Genomic DNA, 22,683 nt, shown 5'->3' on the forward strand with positions numbered 1-22,683 from the left:
ACCAGCTAATTAGTTAAAATACAGTGCAGCCAGTGTCAGATTCTCCAACACTTGCAGCTACAGTTGCTCATTATTTGGATGGTGGTGGGTAGGTGGGGAAGGGGAGAAAGGGTTATGCTCCAGTACAGTTCAATGGGTACTGACCACTCCCTCATTCTGCACCCAACTGGCCTTTCTTCATGACTGGGACTGGGTAAAGTTTTCACCAAAGAAAATTGCAGATGCCCAGTTTATATTTACCTCTTACCCCATTTCAATCAGAAACAAAATGTTTAAAATAGATCACTGTTCTCAGCTAAATACACGAGTTTAACCAGCATCTTAATCCAGCCAACTCAACATTGAGCAAAACAAATTATTCGAGCTCATCAGCACAGATACTTTGCTCTCGAAGAGACTTTAGCTGAAAGAGAGAGACCACTCATTGGGTCTTAGGTCTTTAAGTGGGTCAAAGGATCACAAGTCAAAATGCATCTGTTTATTTGACTTATCGTAACTAAACACAATACTCACCAGCCCCAGAACAAGCGAATAATCAGGCACGCTACGGGTTTTCAGAGGAAGGACAGATTTTTGAAATGTCATTTTCATCGAATTTTGCAATTCCTTGATTAATTTATCTCTGGAAAAAAATGTTTGAAATCTGGGATCACAGTAAAATAAGATGGATTTTAGTGATCAAATCCCTGTACATACACCTGACCCACTCAGGGGAACACAGTCAATCATTCCTCCTCAGTATTGCTGACTAGCCTGTGTTATGCTATAACAAAGCATCTTTAGCTTTTACATTTATATTTGAACTCTTCAAGGTGACCGAGAGCTGAGAATAGAACATCTTTACCCTCAACCAACTCTGCCAGTAATGCATCATTTATTTCATTTCTACAATTTTATGACACTGTAATTGTTATACATTGGCCTAGACGAGTAATTGTACTTCAAAGCAATTTTTTGCCTGTGAAGTTCTTCAGAATATTTTGGAAAGATACGTGCTACATAATGACAGCTTGTATTTATAAAAGCTCCTTTAATGTAGTAAAACATACCAAGAAAATATTAAGGCAGATGACCAAAAGCTTGGTCAAAGTTAGTTTTTAAGGAGTATCTTCAAGGAGGAAAGAAAGAGAGAGAGATAGAAACACAGAGGGGTTTAGGGAGGGAATCCAGAAATTATGGCCTGGGCCACTGAAGGCACAACCACCAATGGTGGAGCAATTAAAATCGGGGATATGCAAGAGGCCAGTTTAAATACAAGTTTTTAATCTCTCTATAGTGCAGAGTAGGTGCAGAGTGTGCCCTGGTAACATTCCTCAACCTCAACTGAAGTAATCACTTTACTGCACGTGTGATATTTCCATTAGTGACATCAGCAATCCTTGCAAGAGTCAGTAGGTATTACATTTGTGGGGAGATTTGTGTTGTGGAGACAGTCACTGGGAAGTGTAATAAAATTGTACAGTCTTGTTCTACTTCAGACACTCACACTCAGCAGACAGGACACTTGCAAATACCAATATAGGCTGAAATTAAAAGTCCCCAGAGCCTCTGACAGAATGCAGCTTCACCAACCTCCTTCATGCTGAGCACAAACAATTCTTTCAGTGGGTCCAGATGAATAAGTTGCAATTCTCCCGCATTAACAAATCATTATATTCAACTGTATTAACACAAGTTATGTTTTATTCATAAAAAATACAATGCTAACTTTTTTCGTGGTGTGGGCAGAAAACTAGTTTTGCCTGTGGCTAACTTTTGACTTCAAGTTTCTTTTTCACTTTCATATCCCTCCCAACTCAGTTAAATGATCTTCTGCAGCCACACATCTCAACCCAAACCTCCACTCCCTGAATTCATCCAACTTCAGACTACTGTCCATCTCGGATTCCTCTGCTCCACTCTGCATGTTGATCCTACAGCTACTGCATTCCGAACCTCAAACTCTCCTCCAAAGATTGCTTCAAAAACTTCCAAACAAAAATCATTTTTTCCAATTATGCCTTCAGTCTCCTCCTTCCCACTCCGGCCCTTTAAATTCCATTACTTTCATGTTAGGTTTTACGAAGGGTAGATGGAGTTAACAGACAGATCAGCCATCATCAAATTGAACGGTGGAACAGATTTGAGCAGCCGAACAGTCTTCTCTTGTTTTAACTTCCTTCCCAGAGTTCATCCCTCCTCCTTTTGAAGCACTCAAGTTTTTTTTATTTATAAATGTTCGGAAGTTTACAAAAATACAAAGTTGCTGCAGTTTATTTTTAATCAAATTAAGTACAAACCCGCAATGTTCTTTTTAAAATCACGTGGATTGATCAATGATATTTCCTACCCAACCCACCCAAGATCTGAAAGTGGACCAATTTTATTTTCACCAGCCCCACAGGTAGACGTTTCGTTCTCTACTCACTGATTAAAGTCCTCTCTCTCTTCATAAAGGCAGGACGCACCCACTGACAAATTTATGGAGAAAGTCATCTTCAAGGGCTCCAAATCTCCATCCAAATCTCTGTTGGTCTCCAAGTCTGTTGGAGCAAAGGGGTCAGCTTCAAACAAAACCATTACCTTCAGAAGGAGCACATTGGATGTTAACTATCGGAATGTAAATTATTCATATGAACTAGGAGCAGGAATAGGCCACTCGGCCCCTCGAGCCTGCTCCACCATTCAACAAGATCATGGCTGATCTGATTGTGACCTCGACTCCACATTCCCACCTACCCCCGATAACCTTTCACCCACTTGCTCATCAAGAATCTATCTACCTCTTCCTTAAAAATATTTAAAGACTCTGCTTCCACCACCTTTTGAGGAAAAGAATTCCAAAGCCTCACGACCCTCTTGGAAAAAAAAATGTCTCCTCATCTCTGTCTTAAATGGGCAACCCCTTATTTTTAAATAATGACTCCTAGTTCTAGATTCTCCCACAAGAGAAAACATCCTTTCCACATTCACCCTGTCAAGACCCCTCAGGATATTTGTTTCAATCAAGTATAATTCACACAAATAGAAGGAGGACCGCAGCAGTTCAATAAAGCAGCTCACCACCACCTTCTCAACAGCAATTAGGGATGGGCAATAAATGCTGGCCATGTCAGCAATGCTCACCTCCCATGATTGAATTAAAAAAAGGATGGCTGCATATCAGAAGCTGTGCAGTGGAATAGGAGGGGGTTAGGTTTGGTATACGTCTGTAAGAAGGGAAGGTGTTGGAAGTCAGGCGGCCTCCAGGAATAGAAAATCAAAGAAATGGATATAACACCTTTTAAGTTATGATAATTTGAAGGAACCGGTCCAGATTTGGGTTCAATCCTTCATGGTTCAGTGAAGATTGGTGAAAGGCAAGTATCCAGTACTTGGTGACCAGTGTCAGCCGTGGCTCAATGGTAACACTCTCCCCCGAGTCAGAAGGTTGTGGGTTCAAGTCCCACTCCAGTGCAGTACTGTGGGAGTGCTGCACTATCAGAGCTGCTGTCTTTTGGCTGAATTGTTAAACCGAGGCCCTGTTTGTCCTCTCAGGTGGACATAAAAGATCCTATGGCACTCTATTGAAGAGCAGGGAGTTCTCCTGGCTAATATTTGTCCCACAATTAACATCACAAAAAACAGATGATCTGGTCATTACCACTTTGTTGTTTGTGGGAGCTTGCTGTGTGTAAATCAGCTGTCCCATTTCCTACTTTACAACAGTGACTACACATCAAAAGCACTTCATTGGCTATAAAGCGCTTTGGGATGTCCATTGGACATGAAAGGCACTATATAAATGCACGTCTTTCTTTCTTTAGATAGCTTCATGTCCCTTTGACTGCTGATCCAGAATGAGCTTGGACCAGGGTTACAGTCCTTTCACCATGAGCTTTATAGGCTGGCTGGATCTCAGTACATACAAACATACAACTGCTCATAGCTCCCTCCCTTCATCCACCCTCAGTCTGGCAACAGGGAAAAGATGGAGAAATAAAAAATAAACAAACACTTTAAACAAACTATTTTCCTAAACCATCAGGTTTGAAGTAAAGAAAATTCCACTCGAAACAACCATGCAAGTGTTGCATATGCAAGAGGGAGTATGGAAAGCTTAACCAGACCGAGTGGTTGAGGCAGAGTTAATTACAGAATCATAGAATCACAGAATTGTTACAGCACAGGAGGTGGCCATTCGGCCCATCGTGTCTGCACCAGCTCTCCAAATGACCAATTCACCTAGTGCCATTCCCCCGCCTTCTCCCTGTAACCCTGTACATTCTCTCTTTTCAGACAACAATCCAATACTCTGCTGAAGGTTTCAATTGAACCTGACTCCACCACACTCTCAGGCAGTGCATTCCAGATCCTAACCACTCACTGCGTGAAAAAGCTTTTCCTCATGTAGCCATTGCTTCTTTTGCCAAATACCTTAAATCTGTGTCCTCTCGTTCTTGATCCTTTCGAGTGGCAACAGTTTCTCTCTATCTACTCTGTCCAGACCCCTCATGATTTTGAATACCCCTATCAAATCTCCTCTCAGCCTTTCTCTTCCCCAAGGAAAACAGTCCCAACTTCTCCAATCCATCGTCATAAATGAAGTTCCTCATCCCTGGAACCATTCTCGTGAATGTATTGATTCAAGTGCAAATTAAAATAGATTTATTTCAGAACATAACATTTTGGGATACAGTATACGTGTAATTTGAGTGTCATGTGCTTAGGAGGAACAGGTGACTTTGGACCTATAGTTGACAATGTTCTCCACTAATGGGGGCTTTTCCTCTTGTAATTTCTGGGTCTGTTGTAAACTAATTGATAAGAGTTTAATTGTTATGATTAGTCAAGAACTCCATTGTTATCTTATCATGCAACTACCAGGATTGCAGGAAGCCATGGAAATAAACTTGGTCTTTTTTCATCCAGCAATTTCTATGCCGCATTGCATCTGAAGTGAAAATGGATAAATGTGTGAAGCAGCATATGTTGCAGGGCTATGGGAAGGGAAGAGGGCAGTGGGAATAGTTGCTCCAGATTAGACCCAGGACAGCCTGTATGGACTTGTTCTGTGCTGTAAACATTTATGTTTGTGACTTGCTGGTGACATGCACTTCCAAGTTTGTTGGTTGGAGAATTGTCAGTACAAAGAATGGTACAAATCTCTCCTTCCAGTTTCACATTCCGACATCCTAAACTTACCACTGGACACAGGAAGTGAGATCGGAAAGGCAGGCAGAGCTCGGTTGACCTTGGTGTTGGTAATCGTTGCAAGTTGTTGATGTTCATCCTGAAACCTCACCCACGTGTTTAATTTTATTGCTTTGGAAGTGTATTCAAACCCTGGGGATAATAAAAGCCCATAAAAAGACAGGTCAAGTAGGGTTGAAAGAGATGAGTGAATAATGCAAAGGAATGGTTTGTATGTATCCGTGACAGACAGCGTTTCATGAACCCTTCCCACCCCATCCCAAAGGTCTGTCTCATGTAGGAATCCAGTTTCATAAGGAGCAGCCAGGGTTGGACCTGCTCACCTGAAAAGTGGGGTGGTGGGACAGGGGCGCCAATAACATAGTGCTAGAGAACCACTTGCAGGGGTATTCGGGATATCTCCCGCTTATCCATATGGCCGGACAGCCTCTTATGGAAGCTGCCCTCTTCTGCCTCACTCAAGTGGTCATTCTTTTTCCTTCTTTCCACCATTGACAGCTATGTCTTCAGCTGCCCGGGCCCTAAGCTCTGCAATTCCCTCCCTAAAATCTCTCCGCCTCTCCTTCCTCCTTTAAGACTCTCCTTAAAACTTAACTCTTTGACCAAGCATTTGGTCACCTGTCCTAATATCTCCTTACGTGGCCTGGTGCCCAATTTTGTTTAATAACGCTCCTGTGAAGCACCTTGGGATGTTTTACTGCGTTGAAGACACTACATTAATGCAAGTTGTCAATGTCGTGTCAGCCTTGACAGTGAGTGCTGGCAGGCTATTCCTTCATCGCAGCTGAGCGTCGTCCCATTACAGCCAATGCCTGCATTTCTCTGAACACCAAATAGGGACAACTCACTGATTCGATTATCACAGTCAAGGGACATTGAAGCTAATTAAAATCTCCCATTCCACCATCCATCAACTAACAGAGAATTAGGGTTCGAACTTAGGAGTTTCTGGTCTGTGTTGATTGGTGTCACACTGGACGGTTCATATACTCACTGAAGCAATTGGGGATTGTGTGAGGTTTTAAAATGGAGTTAGAATGACAGTAAAAAAAAATACAACCATTACCCACAACCACATAATAAATGAAGATTGAATTCATACCTCTGTCCAGCTCTGTGTTCTGCCAGTGTTTGCCTCTTAATTTCGTGGCTCTGGGTGTGGTTGTGAACGAATCAGATTCGTTGCCATAATCTTCTGAAGGAATCTGACCAAATGTCACACCTCGTCCAGTCTGGTTCAGGAGAAAGAGAAAATGATTTAAAACAATATTCAATTCAGAGTGTAAAACTAAACTCACTACACAACCCCCATCCAGTAAATCCCTGCTGGAAAATGTGTCAGGGTGGGGGCCAGGTGAGAGCAGCATCAGTCTAATCTGATCCACAGTTGAATAGCCAGCCCGCTACCAGGCTCACACATGACCAATGGCCGTTTAGATGAGGTACCAGAGAAGTGTCAGCATGCATGGAACCATACTGCAGAAAGTAGGGGGTCTCGGGGGCAATCGCAGGACAGAAAGGCGGAGATATACTGACAAGTTTGATTCTCTCAATCCTCATCATTTCACATTAAAGAAAATAAAATTACAACATTTATACAGACAATATTAAAAAAATAAAACTACAATATTTATACAGACAAGAAAATGCAACTCATGTCCCTGGCATCTGTTTCCCATGTAACAAAGTAAGCAAAAAAAAAAAAGTCCAATAAATTTGAAATTAATACAGAAAATACTGGAAACACTCAGCAGGTCGGACAGCGTCTGTGAGGAGAGAAATGGAGTTAATGTTTCAGATCAAATCCAAATTAAGTCAATGCCTCCATGTGGCAGATCCTATTATTGCTACAGTAATTGCGAAATTGCCATCAAACAGCCCAACCTTTACATCAATTGCCATGGAAGCATGGACTAGAGAGAATCTTTCTTTAATTATCAAGGAATCCAAATGAAGTCCCCTAAACACCAGAGTATTGGAGATCACAAAGATGAAAAACAAGATAAGATAGGGCAAACTAGGAAGCAGTGCCTAAGGGACAACTAGCCCATGTTTTAAAGAATCACAAATTGTAGGAAGAAGGGGAGGCACAGTGAGTTTCATAGTTTTGAGGTTGTGGTAAAGAATTAATTAGAATATAGTTTTCTGAGTTTCAATTTTAACACAGTAAGGATATAGAGAAGAGGAATAAGACAAACGACAATGTACATTTCCACCTCAGTAACATTGCCTATCTCCACCCCACCTCAGCTCATCTTCTGCTCAAACCCTCATGCGTGCCTGTGTTATCTAGAGACTCGACTATTCCAATGCTGTCCTGGCAAACCATCCACTTTGTGCACTAACCACACCCCCTCCTCACACCCACCCACGAACTCCATCCCCACCATAAACCTGAGCTCATCCACACTCTGCTGCCCATATCCTAACTCGCACCAAGTCTCATTCACCCATCACCCCTCTGCTCACTGACCTACAGTGGCATTTGAGTTCAGCAACGATTTTAAAATTCTCATCCTTGTGTTTGGATTCCTCCATGGCCTTACCCCACTCCATCTTTGTAACCTCCTCCAGCCCCACAACCCTCCGAGATCTCTCTGCTCCTCCAATTCTGACCTCTTGAGCATCCCTGATTTTAATCGTTCCATCATTGGCAGCCATGCCTTCAGCTGCCCGAGCCCTGAAATTCCTGCCCTAACCCACTCCACCTCTCTTTCCTCCTTTAAGATGTTCCTTAAAACCAACAGCATTGACCAAGCTTTTGGTCCTAATATCTTATGTGGCTCAGTGTCAAATTCTGTTGATCAACACTCCTGTGATGCACTTTGGCACGTTATACTGCATTAAAGGACACTATAGAAATGCAAGTTGTTGTATTTGGATGTTTGGTGGAACAAGAAAAGACAGTTCAGCAGATGACAAACATCAAAATCAACTGTTGGAATGATTCATTGGATATTTATTTGGCTGTCCAAATGGAATGACAGTTACGTGACATGAAGAACAAGGAAATTTTCTTCTTACCCTTGAAGGGGCGTCATGTGTCGATTTTGTTGCCAAATAAGGTGTCTTTGAAGTGTCACGAAGTTCTCTTCCCAGTGGTGTTGTCAGAGCTTTATCTCGACCCTTGGGACAGCATGGAGTCCGAGGGGTCAAAGGCTCTGCTGATGTGGCTTTGCCTGACCGTAGATTCATTCTACACCTGGTGGCTGTCTGGGCCTGAAGGGAAACAGACGCTGAGATTAGGCCAAGAGCAAAGGGACATTCAGTACTTGGAATGATCGGATCTTAAAATAATACAGCCTCATTAGTGTTCCATTTCTGATAACAACATACAAAAATATCAGGGATCTTTCACAAAACACCACCCAACATATAAACCATAAGCTCCTGAAACATGAGACGCTTATAGCTTTGGGTCAAGACAATTTAAGCTATTGGAATCTTCTTCATTGTTGTCTGTTTTATCAATCATTCTTATGAATTTTATTTTCTTAAGTTCTGAAGACATCATTGCGCATGTTCTTCTTTCTAACAGTTCAACTTAGGAGCAGGAGTAGACTATTCAGCCCCTCTAGCTGTTGACTTAGATCATGTATCTGTACCTGAAATTCATTTATTTGGCTTCAGTCCACTTCCCTTACACTTACTTATTAAAAATCTGTTGATAGTCAATTGAAAGTTTCAATTGACCATCAGCTTTCTGGGGCAGGGAATTCTAGATTTTCATTACTTTTTGTGTGGAAAATGTGTTTCCTGATCTCACTCCTAAATGGCCTCACATTGTACCTGTTCGTTCCAGATTCCCCCTCCAGAGGGCATCTGTATGAAATCTATCAAATCCAATTTTAAAAAAAATTGAATATCTCAGTTAGATAACTTGTCAACCTTCTAAACTCAAGCCAGGTTTCATAGAGTCTTACAGTCCATAAGAAGACCATTCAGCCCATCAAACTTGTACCAGCTCTTTGAAAGTGCTATCTAATTAGTTCCACCTCCCTACTCTTTCCCCATATCCGATTCCCTCTCTTAAGCTTATGCAACCTGGTTACATAATTGGACCCTGTAAGCCATGTATAATTCTGGTGAATCTGCACACTACACCCTCATCTAGATAAATAATGAAGACAAAACCTAATTAAAAGTGAAATAGGTTGCAGTTCAGAAACACTTGTAGTTTTCCTCACTGTAGTTGCTGATCAATTACCTGACCACAAATTCAGTAGATCCTTCCCCCAGTTATTGAATGACGTGGTGTTATAATATTGTCCTTAATCTCTGGTTTACATCTAGCTCAGACCAGCAAGAATTAAACTGCCCATTTCCTGCAAGCTTAGAAACTACACACTCAACTTCTCTTTTTTTTTTCTCCAACTGAGCACATCAACTCTTCTATTTATAGATTGTTTAACCCCTTAAAGACCTGCTGCCTGTTGGATATTTCAGTTCACTGTTGCCTTGTTGCTGACTTTGTAATCTGATACTTTTCTAGTTTGTGCATCCAGCACTCAGAAGGTTAATCAAATGACCTGTAGTAATCACTATCAGCTGGGATTTGTTTGCAGCACATACCCAGCTAATTCTATGCAAATGCATCCCTGTTAGAAGGAGAGAGATATCCCAGTGGCTGTTGTGTGATCACTTTACGAGTGATGTCCCTTTAAGATCTCAGTATGCTACTGAGCCAAGTACCAGGATGTAGTCATGTGTCTACAAACCAGTCATTCTGCAACTATAACACCAAGACAAAGGCTCTGTATATACTCGTTAGCTGTTAATAAACCTGTTCGAGATCTTAAGCATAACTGGATGCCACACATCTCATTTATATTGCATCAGACAACATAAAGAACTCACTACAGTGGCCATAGTTCACATGTGAGACTAGGTGGTGAATTTTGGTAGGCTATTCCTTCATGAGAGGCATCATAACTTCCATCCTCATCTAGTGTTCCATTAGGGGATACAGGATAGTAAACAGGAGCAGTTATTGTAGCTGACTTTTACCTTCCTTAATCCTGGAATGCAGAGGCCAATTTGAGCGAATTTAGCACCGACCTGAGATCTTCCTGTTCTATACCTCTCAGCAACACACTAAGTGGTGCATTTACCCACGATGACACTGGGTGGGGGGGGATTCTTCCTCAGAAGATTCTTGATGGAAGAATCAGAACAGAATGCTGACTTAGAATTTTTGTGAAACATAAATTTGAAATATTTGTAACGTGTTAAGTTAGGATGTGTATCTTCTTCTTCTTCTTTGGCCTCCTTGTCTCGAGAGACAATGGGTAAGCGCCTGGAGGTGGTCAGTGGTTTGTGGAGCAGCGCCTGGAGTGGCTATAAATGTGTCTCTACTGATCGTGTAATTACATTAAACTGTGAATGTGCATCGCACACTTCCAAAACTGATAGATGTTTGCTCGGATTCACGCATGAACAATACCGACATGGACAAGGTTCCCAATGCACATGGGAACTCTTCCCCTTCACCCCTAGGAACTTCTGCAAATATGCAGCAGGACCATCAACATTTGATAAGAGATAAGGCAGGTTAGCTTTACAGATCTGACAAAGTATCTCAACCTGAGATGTTAACAGATGCTAATTCAGTTGTAATTCTGGTATCATTTATATTTATTGCAAGTTTCCAGTGTTAAGTTTCTTTTCTTTATATTTGCTGTTTTTTTAAAAATCCTAACAGTGCAATGGGATTGTACAATGTGACAGGTAGTTGTAAGTGACATGAACATGAACAGTCATTAAACAGTATGGATTAGTTCAACAACAATAAGCTAGATAGAAAGAAAAGATGTTCCAGTGGTTAAGGAGCTAAATACCATGTCCATCATGGAACTGACCACATGAATCAGAAAGATTCCAGGTTCCATGACAGTCTGTCCATTGGGTAGGGCAGTAATCCTTGACTAGGAAGGGGAAAATATCAGCCATGGTTTACATTCTTGATTGTTATCTCATAACACCCTGCTAGAAAATACATGTATTGGTTTCAGGCGGTCTACAATATTTGCAATAATATAAACTACAATAAAGCTTACCAGTGCTCACTGTCTTCCCATTAAATGATGAGCCACGTCAGGCCAACCAGCATACACACATCTTTACTCTAGCAAGAGTCAACCAATCAGTAGTGAAAGGGAGGAAATTGACTGGGGAAATTACTGATTAAGAATCTATTCAAGCTCCACATAATAATTCATATTCTATGAGTGAAGCAATTTGATTAATCACAATTGATGAGGAAATTTACCAAATGAGTTATGGTAATCCCTATGAGTATCACACGTTTCATATCTTCTGGGTCTACCTGCAATCTGTTTACACCATGCTTTGATACCAACCAGTAAAGCCGTGAGTTAAATGGTGCAGTGCATTCCTTTGTGGTTTGCATTCAAAGCTGCTGAAGGCAATTTAATGATGCTAGTGAGGCTAATTATTGAAGTGTTCAGAGAAATTGAGTCATCCCATGCAGAAAAACTTCCCTCCATAGTGATGTTCTACTTTTAACTGAGAATAACATTAAATCAAACCTCCTCTGACAGCTCAATTGGTAAAGGTTTGCAGAGCAGAAGTTTTCATCGATGGCATCTGCTGAGTTAGCTCTTCTGAGCCTGGGGTGCAACATTTATTTTCAGTACCCCCCGGGCTCGTGAGCTCCTACTCGAGAGGAGGTAATTTTGACTTTGTGCAATGCTGTAAAATGGATGATAATGTATTGGCAACCCACTTTACATCTCTCCCGATTTTTAATTTTCATTGCTATTGCATAAAGTCAAAATTATGCAACCCCATCAGAATGTGAACTGGATGCGTGTCTGTGGATTTCAGAAGACAGGGTCATTATTGACTATGATGCCCCCCACAGTCAAAATAGACAATAGACTCTCAGTCATGAAGCATGGGTAAGGCACGGAGGGTAACTGATACATGCGGAACTGTGCTGTAGCACACGTTAGTTCTTTCAGTAGATTAGAAAAAAGTTTAAAGGCTGACTGCACCTGCAGTGCTCTGTGTAGAGAACTACCATTCTCAGAGAGGCTGTAATGGGCAGGTGATGAATCCAGGCCTGGTGCTGTGTGCTTTCACAAAGGCATAGCCAGGAGGGAAGAGAAAAATCCTGCCATGGGCCACAGCATCTGAAAACGTTATGTTGCCCCTGACTGTGGATGGTGGAGACACTGAGAGGAGGGGAAAAAAAACATTTTCAAACAATTGTTTGTAAAATAAATAAAATATATTCCTCTTAACCTAATCTAACTAGACTTGACGCACCTGTTGTCTCCCTCACCATTTGGAAGAACTGAGCTTAGTTTGTCAGTTCTAAATCAGCATCTGTTCCACTTTTGTCCGTGACACCATTTGTTTTTGTTACAATTCATACATGCACTGTAATGTGGTACTTAGTATTGCCAAGGCTTACAAGCCAACAATTTGAACATACCAACTTTAAGTGAATGCACTCTGGAAATAATGTACACACCATTTGTTATTCACAGTTGCATAACAGATAGCACATTTGACAAATGAATTAAAGATTATTCCACCTGACCTTGACTACCATGAAGGACAAGGCTGCAAAGGAACAGCAGTGTTGTACAATATTACTAGACTAGTAATCCAGAGAAAGGAGTTCAAATCCCACCACAGCAGCCACTAGACTGAGTCACTTATGGCTCAGTTGGTAGTTATGGTTGCTTCTAAGTCAGAAGATTGTTGGTTCAAGTTCCACTCCAGTGATCAAAGCTCAAAACTCTAGGCTGATATTTGAGTGCAGTACTGAGGGCATGCTGCGCTGTCATAGAACCATAGAAAAATAACAGCACAGAAGGAGGCCATTCAGCCCATCATGTCCGTGCTGGCTGAAAAAGCTTGCCGCCCAATCTAATTCCACCTTCCAGTGCCCGGTCCATAGCCTTGCAGGTTACAGCCCTTCAGGTGCATGTCCAGGTACCTTTTAAAAGAATTGAGGGTTTCTGCCTCCACCACCATTCCTGACAGTGAATTCCAGACACCCAACGTCCTCTAGATGAAAAAAGTTTTTCTGTATGTCCTCTCTAATCCCTCTACCAATCATCTTAAATCTGTGCCCCCTGGTAATTGACCTCTTCGCTAGGGGAACCAGCTCCTTCCTGTCTACTCTATCTCGGCCCCTCATTACTTTCTACACCTCAATCAAGTCACCCCTCAGCCTCCTCTGTTCTAAGGAAAACAACCCTAGCCTATCCAATCTTTCCTCATAGCTGCAACTTTCAAGCCCTGGGAACATTCTTGTAAATCTCCTCTGTACTCTCTCCAGAGCAATTATGTCCTTTCTGTAATGTGGTGACCAGAAATGTACACAATACTCCAGCTGTGGCATAACCAGTGTTGTATACAGTTCCAGCATTACATCCCTGCTTTTGCATTCTATACCTTGGCTAATAAAGGAAAGCATTCCATGTGCCTTCTTCACTTTATATACTTGACCTGCCACCTTCAGGGACCTGTGGACATGCACTCCAAGGTCTCTCACTTCTTCTATCACTCTCAATATCCTCCCGTTTATCGTGTGTTCCCTCATTTTATTTGCCTTCTGCAAGTGCATTAACTCACACTTCTCTGGATTGAATTCCATTTGCCACTTTTCCACCCACTCAACCAAACCATTGATATCATTCTGGAGTCTACAGCTATCCTCTTCATTATCAACTACATGACCAATTTTTGTGTCATCAGCAAATTTCCCAATCATGCCTCCCACATTTAAGTCCAAATCATTAATATATACCACAAACAGCAAGGGACCCAACACTGAGCCCTGTGGAACGCCACTGGAAACAGCTTTCCATTTGTAAAAACATCCGTCGACTACTACCCTTTGTTTCCTGTCACTGAGCCAATTTTGGATCCAATCTGCCATTCCCCTGTATCCCACGGGCTTTCATTTTACTGAACAGTCTGCCACACGGGACCTTGTCAAATGCCTTACTAAAATCCATGTAGACAACATCCACTGCACTACCCTGATCAATCCCCCTTGTTACTTCCTCAAAGAATTCAATTAAGTTAGTAAGACATGACCTTGCCTTAACAAATCTATGCTGACTATCCCTGATCAATCTGTGCCTAAGTGGCAGTTTGTCCTGTCCCTCAGAATTGATTCTAATAATTTAGCCATCACGGAGGTCAGACTGACCGGCCTATAATTATTTGGCCTATCCCTCGCACCCTTTTTAAACAATGGTATAATGTTCGCAGACTGCCAAATCCTCTGGCAACTCACCCATCTCCAGTGAGGATTTGAAGATCCTCAGTGCATTCACTATTTCCTCTCTGGCTTCCTTTAACAACCTGGGATGCAATCCATCCGGCCCTGGCGATTTATCCACTTTCAAAGATGTCAGACACCTCTAATACTTACTCTCTCATTATGCTAATCGTATCTAATATTTCATACTCCTTTTTTATGACAATGTCTGCATCATCACTCTCCTTTGTGAAGACAGAGGCAAAAAACCCATTAAGAACCCTGTCCACATCTTCTGCATCCACATTTAAGTTCCCTTGTACACCTCTGATAGGCCCTGCCCTTTCTTTTTGCTCTTAATGTACTGATAAAATATCTTTGGGTCAGAGGATCTGTCTTTTTCACCCAGAGGATGGTGGGGACCTGGAACTCACTGCCTGAAAGGGTGATAGAGGCAGAAACCCTCATAACATTTAAAAATTCTTGGACAGGCACTTGAAGTGCCGTAACCTACAAGGCTACAGCCCAAGGACTGGAAAGTGGGATTAGACCAGATGGCTACTTGTTGGCCAGCACAGGCACAATGGCCTCCTTCCATGCTGTAAATTTCTGATCTACGATGAGAAAATATTCATCTCCAAGTCACATAGCATCCTGACTTGGGACACATCACCCTTTATTATCCTGGCACACCCTACCTGACACCATTATGACAGCATCATCACAAGGATTCCAGAAGGCAGCCAAGCACTACTTTCTCAGGGCAACTAGAAATGGACAATAATTGCAGCCTTACCGACGTCACCCATATTCCAAGAACAAATATATAAACTGCCTTATACTGACTCCAGTCAAAGACACAAGAAAAATTAATGGATAACACAGGCGTGTTGTTCACTGGTGTACATTTGACTCTGGATTAGTGCAGTTAGTCTCATGCAATACAAGTCTACAGAAAGAACAGAAGTGGTGTGTTATATCTTAGCATTTTTTGTGTTGTCTCTCTCATGCATTGTAGAATCTTGGGGGGTTACACAGAACAAATATACAGGTTCAGCACTACAACGGTCAAATTTGTCACAAAATCAAATTTTACTCAGGGCAGTTGAGAGGTGAAGGGAGGATTCCAACAAATCGGCAAAAGTGAATATAATATTTTAATCCAATGTGTAGTGAATGGGGCTCTAATGCATGGAAATAATCAGAATTAAGGGTAAATACAAACCAACACGCAGCAAGGAGTATAGAAACTCTACTGGGACTGTGAGGAACTCTTCCATAGCGGGCATTGAGATGGTGGTTGTGATTGTGGGGGAGGGGATGTTATATTGCTTCCCCTCTTTTTCACTGCCTCCCCCACACATTACCCGAGAGGCGTGGTCGAAGGCTTACCCGACACAATGCCTGACCTCAGCATTTCAACCAGCAATTCAGAGCTACAAACTAGGACCACACACACACTCCACTTATATAGAAAGGGCAGTAGGAACTTTATTTATTTAGGCTAGACAGTATCTGCTGGGAATGCTAGACAATAAAAAATATTCTTTAGCCACCAGATTAGGCTACTCAACTAACTGAAATTAGCCACATTAACTAACAACCCAGTTTGATATCCATCATAAGCCAAAGCACTGCCCTGTGAGAAGTACTGTGTAAATTCACAATATCTTAAGGGATTGTTTAATAGTATTAAGTTGCAGCTCTCCTCTCTCACCATGTGCTGTTTCTTGCTGGAATGCAGTTCCAAAGGGCCAGCCCCCCTTTGGTACCTCCCTGAGTGGCTACTCTTCGAATGCAAGACCAGATCAACAAGGAATATTGGCAGCTATTGGATCCTGGGGTGCATCACAGCTGAGCCCAATCCCACTGTCAACCCAACATTCGCATCTAGCAGCAGGCAATGGTCAGCAATCAAATCAGCAATGATCTTTCCTGCTACCAGGGTCAGGGGCACTAAGTCCAAATGAATGATTCCTACTGCTGTTCCAGCAGAGATCACGTAACTCAGCACAGACTAAAGACTGAACCTGGACCTTAAGTGTGAGGTGGATGTGGGAGCTTTATCGATCAGACAAGCCAACTACCTAACAAGGAACCATCAGCACAAGGATTGCAGCATTCAAACAACCAGGGGTGGGTAATAAAAGTAGCCTTGACAATGTGGCTCACATTCTGTGAATTATGGCAGCTAGGAGCATGATGAATTTCATAAACAAAATAACCTTAAAATTAACATAACTGACATTTTTATTAGAAATTTGTAGAGCTTTTACAGATTTCAGCAAGTTTAATTGACCAAAATTAATCTCAAACAGAACAAATAAAGCTTTTAATATTTAACAAATGAATCACAAGTAAGGTGATAATGATTGCTGTCTGGTCACTTTATACAACATTTAAGTTACTCAGGCATTACTTCCAAAAATATTTTTCTACAGTTGACAGGCTTAACAGAAAACAGTCCGAGAATTATGGAAAGGATTCCGCCAACTTCAAATACAGCGTTTCCATTCCTCTCATGCGCTTGGAGCGTACTGCAACACCAATCGATCAAACTCATTCTCCTGTGTAGACAGTTCAGAGCACAGAATTATTTAATCATCAGAATAGTGAACATATAGGGATAACTGTGTTCCCCATTTAGTTCCACCCTTAGAACAGTAACAGAGACTAGCAGAAACACAAATCACACAGATGAAAAGGCGATACCAGGTCACTGCGCTCCTTGTGGATTCCTGTTGGAAGGATACTGCAGAACCATACAAGGAGCTGTTGCTGACTGTACTACAGATCCCATCTTTTGAACATACTCATGCTGCACTTCGCTTCTGGGTCATCTGACCAGGATTGTAATGCTACAGCAGCATTTTGCTCTTCTTTCAGCTATAGAATCATGAAATCTAGTTGACAACTGTGGACAAGATGTTCTGAACCTACTGCTGGGGAAATGTCATTTGGATCATGCTATGCTCAGTCTCACTCTCTATTTGAACAAAGCATCATAACTATACTTTTCAATTCCATTAATTCAGTGCACCAAACAGCCCACTGGGGTCATATCTGATGTGAATGTCAATTATAGCCAAGGCTACAGCGTACTGTAGTATGAAAAATACTCCCCCTACTGCAAGATTCTAGTGCCACTCTTTCAATAGTTTGGACAATAATTAACCCGCAAGCAACATCACTAAAAACGGATTACCCAGTCATTATCACATTTGTTTGTGGGATCTTGCTGTGTGAAAACTGGCTGCCGCATTTCCTACATTACAACACTTCAAAATTACTTCACTGGCTGTGACGCACTTTGGGAAGGTTGTGAATAGGACAATATAAACGCAAGTCGTATTCTTTTTATTTTAATAATTAAGTACACTAAGGTGCTTTGTACTGAGACATGGATTTACCAGAAATAGTCACACAGGAAGTTCCCATCGAGCAAACTTACCAAGATTGATGGCGCTATCAAGAAACACTACAAGCAGAGGCCCTGCTTTCCCTACATGAAGGGAAGGGGAAATTTGCAGGAAGCCACAGTGACATTGACAAAAGTCTGAAATGCTACCTGATTAGCTGTAACTATTCCATGTGGCTGAACAGTGAGCATCAACTAGTTAATTCAACTGTAGAGTGAACTGCACAGAAACAAGTGACTCAGCCTAACCAGTTCATGCTGCTGTTGAAGCTCCACTTGGGCTTTTATCCTCACCTACTGTCCATATTAAGCATCTATTATTGAGAGATTACTGGATAGCAATTAGGAACTGTAAGCCATGCTGGTTTTAGCATTTCCTACCAAGGAGAAAGACATAAGCCAATCACAATATATTCCCCTAATTACTGCTGTAGCCAAGATCAGTTCTAAAGACCAGGGATCAAATGTGAGACTTTTCAGATATGTTCTTTTTAAAAGGAATTCATCCTACTGAAATGAACATCCCTTATTCAACCAAAAAAATTCACTATTAAATTTGCAGTCAGTGGTTATGTAAGTGTGTTTTTAGCTGCTTCACATACCTTGGCCATATATTCTTTAAGAAACGGGTGCCCTTTGTGTCCATCCTTCAACTGGGAGAGGTAGCGATTGCTAACCTGTTTATGATAAGGAAGAGCATGTTTTAAGTCTGACAGGGCATTGCTAGTGGTGGGTAGTGTCTGGCATCACTACAAGTCTCATGGTTGGTAACACTTTTAATAGTACTTAGCCGGTTACAAAATATACTACAATAAACCAGCCGCAACACTGAATAGATTTCACAGAGAGAGGTCTCATCAGTTCTGATGAAGAATCTTCTGAAATGTTGAACATCTTTCTGACGCTGACTGAACTGCTGTGCAATTCTGTCTTGTGTGCCCTTTTTCCCCCCTCCTGGTTAAATCTACACAACTTGATTCACTGATGCAGATAGATTATCGGGCTTTGGCCTTCTACTTTACCCAGCCCAAACAGAAGTTTGGATGAAAAGTGAAAGTTGCCATGGGAACAGGATGGTTAATGGAATTGATGCATCTTCAAGCCAACTTGCAGTGCACACAGATCCACAGTACAATTTAATCTATTTACACATCATCAATGGCACAGAGAACAGCCTAGCCAAAAACAGCAAAGCTCATTGTGCAGCAATCTGGATTTAGAGTGTTTCGTATTGGTGCAATGATAGTAGCTTAAAAGCCGCGGGTGTAATAAGGTGAAGAAACAAGATTTGTTTTAATAAATAGAGTCCCCACAACATATAGTAGGCACACTGGTGAATACCGCTATAAGTAATCGCCAGTATAACCTGACAGCAGAGATCTTGGAGGTGACTAGCGGCATGGCGCGGGACAAGAAATCCCTAACCACAGTTACAAATTGCACATTAGTTCCAAAGATGTCAGTTTCATTTAACAGCAAAGCTTGTGCTACCATCCGATACTCTTTGCTATTGCACAACGGGAGAGTTTTGTGTGTATTTACTCAGACAATTTACCAAAATGAATCTTGTCTCTGTATCCCATCCTATGGAGTGTGCCTAATCGGAGAGGCAGTAACTGTGACTTGTCACTGTCCCATCACAAGAACAGTGAGACACCATTATTTTCTTTCAAAGCAAAGCTGTGCTATTAAGGGAATTACACATACCTACACTTGGAGCCTGGAAGGTTGACACTGACACAACTTAAGTGACCCGTTCAGATACCTATTCGAGGTTTATCATCGACCTGACCAGAATTGTAAAGAAATCTCATTTCAACCAGATGCAAACATCTGCTTCAACTGCCAGAAATACTAGGTGTGAGTAATATTGTTTAAGTGGTGCTCTTGTAACTGAAGCCTATGACAATCTAATCTGGAGAGTTGTCTGGGATAAGCGGGGACAGTGTACGAGATGGAGACTCATTGCTGGATAAAGAGAATCTAGTGTACTTGATGCACACATAAAATAAGCAATTACACCCCTCACCCTTTCTTACCCATGGATGGAAGACCAATTTTAGTGCCCCTACACTTCTGGCTGAGGCACTCCTTGTCAGATTATTTCAATTCCACACTGGGTGGTGCATTTACTTACTAAGCCCTAGGGGGAGCTCTAGCTCTCATTCATGAGCACCTTACTGACAAAATGAGCTTAAGCCTTACCTCAGGAGCCTTGCCCAGGTGCTGTGAAAGTACGACGAGATTAATGAGAGTTTCTGGATGACTGCTGTCCTGTGGGAATCAAAGGCGAACAGGAGAAAAAGTAAGAATGGTTCACCATTTGAAGTAGATTACAAACATGTGACTCAAGCTTTACTTCCAATGGAAGGGAGCGTCTAACTGAAAAAACAAAGTCTCCAGAACAAGTGCTCAAATAACTGGATGGAAAATTGGAGCCACAGAGCAACAGTGCTGCTGTGCCAGTATGAAACGGATCTGCTACACTCTTTCACAAGGTGCTAAGCTCAAGCCTGTTACAAGATGGAAATTTGCATTTTCAGCTTCCTTCACATCATGCTACAGAGGAAGATCAAGATACATAAAGAAAATCTTCACATCTGTCTTAAAATGTCAGTCTTTATTTTAAGCATAATGAAGCATTTTATGTTATAGTATTGAACCACCCCCTACCCCAACATTGCTCAGAGTTGAGCCAGAGTGTAGCTGCGCCACAGGTATGATCCCTATTTTGTGCCAGGGTTCCTGCCCCAGATACCAGTGTGTATGTGGTGAGGACAGGATTGAATGCACACTATTCTACTGCGAGGATATCACAGTCGTTTGCTATTGAGGCTCATATAAAAAGTGGCTACTGGAGGAGGCAATGCAGTATGCCCAGCACTAGTGAGAACTGAACCCCAGTGAGGAGTCGGTGGCTTCAGGAATAGAGAGATGTGACCGTAGAAAATCATGTCACTCAACTTAGAGTTACATTTAAATGTTTGATGGATTTTATATTATGAAATCTATGGAAACTTTAGAGGAACAGAACAAATCTGTAGTATTTTCTGTGGCCAAGATTAAAACACAGTTTTTCCATCATTAAGCCCTCATTGGGGGATTTTCCCCCTACCCTAATTTACTCTAGCTTTGTTCCTCCCACCCCCCCCACAAGAGAAGTAATCCCACATGATGTTGTTGCTTTAGGTACGCTGAACAAGTGGCCATGCTTCAGATGCAAGCTTAGACTACGAATGTTGCTCAACTTGTCACTGAGAGTTTGGATCCATAGAACCATAGAAAGGTTACTGCATAGGAGGCCATTCAGCCCATCATATCTGCGCCAGCTGAAAAAATTAGCCACCCAATCTCATCCCACCTTCCAGCACCTGGTCCATAGCCTTGCAGGTTACAGCACTTCAGGTGCAGGTCCAGGTACCTTTTACAATGAGTTGAAGGTTTCTGCCTCCACCACCGATCCGGGCAATGAATTCTAGACACCCACCATCCTCTGGATGAAAAAGCTTTTCCTCCTGTCCCCTCTAATCCTTTTACCAATCAACTTAAATCTGTGCCCCCTGGTAACTGACCTCTCTGCTGGGGGAAACGGGTCATTCTTGTCTACTCTATCTAGACCCCTCATAATTTTGTACACTTCAATTAAGTCACCCCTCAGCCTCCTCTGCTCTAAGGAAAACAATCCTAGCCTATCCAATATTTGCTCATAGCTGCAATTTTCAAGCCCTGACAACATTCTTGTAAATCTCCTCTGTATGCTCTCCACAGAAATTATGTCCTTCCTGCAACGTGGTGACCAGAACTGTACGCAATACTCCAGCTGTGGTCTAACCTGTGTTTTATACAGTTCCAGCATTACATCCTGCTTTTGTATTCTACACCTTGGCCAATAATGGAAAGCATTCCATATGTCTTCACCCCTTTATCTACCTGTCCTGCCACATTCAGGGACCTCCCAACACCCTCCCGTTTATTGTGTATTCCCTTGCTTTGTCTGCCCTCCCCAAATGCATTAACTCACACTTCTCCAAACTGAATTCCATTTGCCATTTTTCCACCCACTCAACCAAACCATTGATATCACTCTGGATCTACAGCTATCCTCTTTGCCATCAACTACACGACCAATTTTTGTGTCATTGTGTCATCTGTACATTTCCCAATCATGCCTCCCACATTTAAGTCCATATCGTTAATATATACCACAAACAGCAAGGGACCCAATGCTGAGGCCTGTGGAACACCACTTGAAGCCGCCTTCCATTCACAAAAACATCCGTCGACCATTATCCCTCGTTTCCTGTCACAACCAATTTTGGATCCAACTCGCCACATTCTCCTGTATCCCATGGGCTTTTACTTTTCTGACCAGTCTACTATGTGGGACCTTGTCAAATGCCTTACTAAAATCCATGTAGACAACATCCATGCACTACCCTCATCAATCCTCCTTGCTACTTCCTCAAAGAATTCAATTAAGTTAGTAAGACATGACCTTGCCTTAACAAATCCACGCAGACTATCCCTGATTAATCCGTGCCTTTCTAAGTGACAGTTTACCCTATCTCTCAGAATTGATTCTAATTATTTGCCCACCACCGAGGTCAGACTGACTGGCCTATAATTATTTGGTCTATTCCTCGTACCCCTTTCAAATAATGGTACAACGTTTGCAGACCTCCAATCCTCTGGTACCTCGCCTGTATCTAATGAGGATTTGAAGATGATCCTCAGAGCATAGAGAGATACAGCACTGAAACAGGCCCTTCGGCCCACCGAGTCTGTGCCGACCAACAACCACCCATTTATACTAATCCTACATTAATCCCATATTCCCTACCACATCCCC

The 22,683-nt window shown here is 42.0% G+C and overlaps 2 protein-coding genes across 7 annotated transcripts in view; both read right to left on the reverse strand.

The window, feature by feature from the left end:
• LOC137351567 (CTD small phosphatase-like protein 2-B) overlaps positions 1-16,555 on the reverse strand; it is a 42,255-nt gene extending 25,700 nt beyond the window's left edge. For 3 of the 6 annotated variants that reach the window (XM_068016110.1, XM_068016111.1, XM_068016106.1), the window contains exons 1-6: positions 16,134-16,555; positions 8,197-8,391; positions 6,275-6,404; positions 5,164-5,304; positions 2,408-2,522; positions 514-622 (exon numbers count right to left, since the gene is read on the reverse strand). In XM_068016110.1, coding sequence (XP_067872211.1) covers positions 514-622; positions 2,408-2,522; positions 5,164-5,304; positions 6,275-6,404; positions 8,197-8,391; positions 16,134-16,136 — 693 coding nt within the window. In that variant the 5' untranslated portion in view covers positions 16,137-16,555. Of the gene's footprint in view, positions 1-513; positions 623-2,407; positions 2,523-5,163; positions 5,305-6,274; positions 6,405-8,196; positions 8,392-9,379; positions 9,468-11,228; positions 11,749-12,188; positions 12,369-16,133 lie in introns of those variants that run through there. The other 3 variants (XM_068016108.1, XM_068016109.1, XM_068016107.1) reach the window with 3 other exon arrangements.
• A 93-nt stretch (positions 16,556-16,648) lies between these two features.
• Positions 16,649-22,683, reverse strand: part of cope (COPI coat complex subunit epsilon) — a 33,789-nt gene continuing 27,754 nt past the window's right edge. Inside the window, exons 8-10 of the mRNA XM_068016114.1 lie at positions 20,040-20,108; positions 18,437-18,511; positions 16,649-16,983 (exon numbers count right to left, since the gene is read on the reverse strand). Coding sequence (XP_067872215.1) covers positions 16,936-16,983; positions 18,437-18,511; positions 20,040-20,108 — 192 coding nt within the window. The 3' untranslated portion in view covers positions 16,649-16,935. The remainder of the gene's footprint in view (positions 16,984-18,436; positions 18,512-20,039; positions 20,109-22,683) is intronic.

The sequence above is a fragment of the Heterodontus francisci genome, chromosome 36 (assembly GCF_036365525.1).
Source record: "Heterodontus francisci isolate sHetFra1 chromosome 36, sHetFra1.hap1, whole genome shotgun sequence".
Classification (NCBI taxonomy): domain Eukaryota; kingdom Metazoa; phylum Chordata; class Chondrichthyes; order Heterodontiformes; family Heterodontidae; genus Heterodontus; species Heterodontus francisci.